Source organism: Bison bison, unplaced genomic scaffold (assembly GCF_000754665.1).
Source record: "Bison bison bison isolate TAMUID 2011002044 unplaced genomic scaffold, Bison_UMD1.0 scf7180017864117, whole genome shotgun sequence".
Lineage (NCBI taxonomy): Eukaryota > Metazoa > Chordata > Mammalia > Artiodactyla > Bovidae > Bison > Bison bison.
Genome location: NW_011494689.1, coordinates 62,023 through 64,039, shown reverse-complemented (window position 1 = coordinate 64,039; position 2,017 = coordinate 62,023). Strand labels below are relative to the sequence as shown.

At 50.9% G+C, this 2,017-nt stretch overlaps 2 protein-coding genes across 3 annotated transcripts in view; one reads left to right on the top strand and one right to left on the bottom strand.

The window, feature by feature from the left end:
- RNASE13 (ribonuclease, RNase A family, 13 (non-active)) overlaps positions 1 to 91 on the bottom strand; it is a 49,450-nt gene extending 49,359 nt beyond the window's left edge. Inside the window, exon 1 of the mRNA XM_010839413.1 lies at positions 15 to 91. The gene's annotated coding sequence lies outside the window, so the exon portion shown is untranslated. The remainder of the gene's footprint in view (positions 1 to 14) is intronic.
- The window catches only part of ARHGEF40 (Rho guanine nucleotide exchange factor (GEF) 40), a 22,155-nt gene that overhangs the window by 1,547 nt on the left and 18,591 nt on the right, over positions 1 to 2,017 (top strand). For both annotated transcript variants that reach the window (XM_010839416.1, XM_010839415.1), the window contains exon 2: positions 1,347 to 1,544. In XM_010839416.1, the coding sequence (XP_010837718.1) occupies positions 1,347 to 1,544 (198 nt within the window). The remainder of the gene's footprint in view (positions 1 to 1,346; positions 1,545 to 2,017) is intronic.

Here is a 2,017-nt window from a genome sequence, read left to right as displayed (position 1 = left end):
GCTCGCCCACACACCTTGGGGCCGGGTCTCGGTGCTGACGCACTGACTGTCGCTCTCTGGAGTGGCTGGCTCGCTTCTCTGACTGTCGGGATAGGCTTGTAACACTCAGGCTGGAAGGACTCAAAGTAAAGTATGCGGTTTTATCCTCAGGGCAGAGCCGGCGGAGTAGGGGGTGGGGAGGGCAATGCAGAGTAGAGAACTAAGTAAACACTTCAATTCGAGCATCACCCTTGCCCAGTTACAGCAAAGAAATCTGATAAAAGGAATTTCAAAGCCACCTTGAAAGAGAAGTAAGTTTGTAAAGGAATAGCCTAAGGGGTGGCTGTTTAGGTTCTGAGATGGAGAAAGATATCCAACTGATTCACTTAGGGAGGTGAGTCTAGAGGAAACAGGGCTGAGAACTTTTGAGTGGCCCAGGATGGAGGTTGTTAGGCCTTACAGAAATCAGAAAATATTTCAGCTCCAATACATACCAGCAAAGCCTCCTCCTCCCTTCCCTACGTGTTCCTTTTGTGACTTTTCCTTCTTTCAGCTGTCCCCACCCAAGTCTTTGTAACCTAATCCAGCACACTCAGGGAATGAGTGATTCCTTGAGAGCCACTGGAGAGGATGAGGGGTGCTAGAAAGACTCAAGACAGATAGCCCTTCAGTCCTTCTTCCCACCCAATGACCATTAGCATATGATTGCTCATGGGTGGTGGCACCTCTACTTAAGAAGGGAGTCTCTGGTTGGTAGTGATTCCCTGGTAGCTCAGACGGCAAAGCGTCTGCCCGCAATGCAAGAGACCTGGGTTCAATCCCTGGGTCGGGAAGATCCCCTGGAGAAGGAAATGGCAACCCACTCCAGTACTCTTGCCTAGAAAATTCCATGGATGGAGGAGCCTGGTGGGCTACAGTCCATGGGGTCACAAAGAGTCGGACACGACTGAGTGACTTCACGACAACATGACTCTGGTTGGCAGGCCCTGTGAGGAGGGACTAGTAGAATGGCTGTGTCAAAAGGCTTCACCCTGCAGAACTCTCAGCCACCTGTGACTTCCCTGATGGCCCAGGGGCCCATCTCTTCTTGAGAAAGAGGGCCTATGCAATTATCCCAATGTACAAGAACCAAGTTCAGCCCTGATAAAAGACATTCACAGGAAAGTCTCCCCGGATCTCCAAAACCAAGGTCTCAGAGTGCACTCTGATTGGCCCAGCCCCACTCCCATCTCATTCAGCCAGCATTTCCTGAATGTTGCCTCTCTACACACACTTTGTACGTGATGGGGCCCCTGGGGGACAACGCCAGCCTTTAAGGAACCATGCTTGGGTGCTAGGGATCCACTGTCTGATCTTGTCTCTTCCAGGAGCCTGAGCCAGTAGAGGACTGTGTGCAGAGTACTCTAGCGGCCCTTTACCCACCTTTCGAGGCAACAGCCCCCACACTGTTGGGCCAAGTGTTCCAGGTGGTGGAGAGGACTTATCGGGAGGATGCGCTGAGATACACACTGGACTTCCTGGTGCCTGCCAAGCACCTGCTTGCCAAGATCCAGCAGGAAGCCTGTGTAAGTGAACACGTTCCTGTTTTGTCTCCCCTAAGATCCACTGCCTCACCCCAGGCACCAGTCAGACTAATTTCCCCCCACCTGGAGACACTGCCTGCCCAATACTGATGCCCCTAGAGACACTTACCACTCAGATACTAACACATAGACGCTCATCTTCCTAAATAGTGATCCCTGAGAAACATCAACTCCCAAAGATGTTGACCCTCCAGACCAAATTCCAGACATTTCCCTCATATCAATTTTTTCAAGATACTGACTCCCCCAAGAATGACTCAACAAAGTCACTTCTACAGCTCTAAAGGCCTCCTAAGAGTCTCCAACTCCTCCAAAACAGTAGCATCTGCTGACCCTATCTTTATAATGACTCAGTTCTGCCCTCCTACTCATGGAACCAGCTTCCTAGAGAAGCTTCCTACCACCAGAAAACCGATCAGTTCCAATCCTTCCCTCTGTCACATGCACACAGCAAG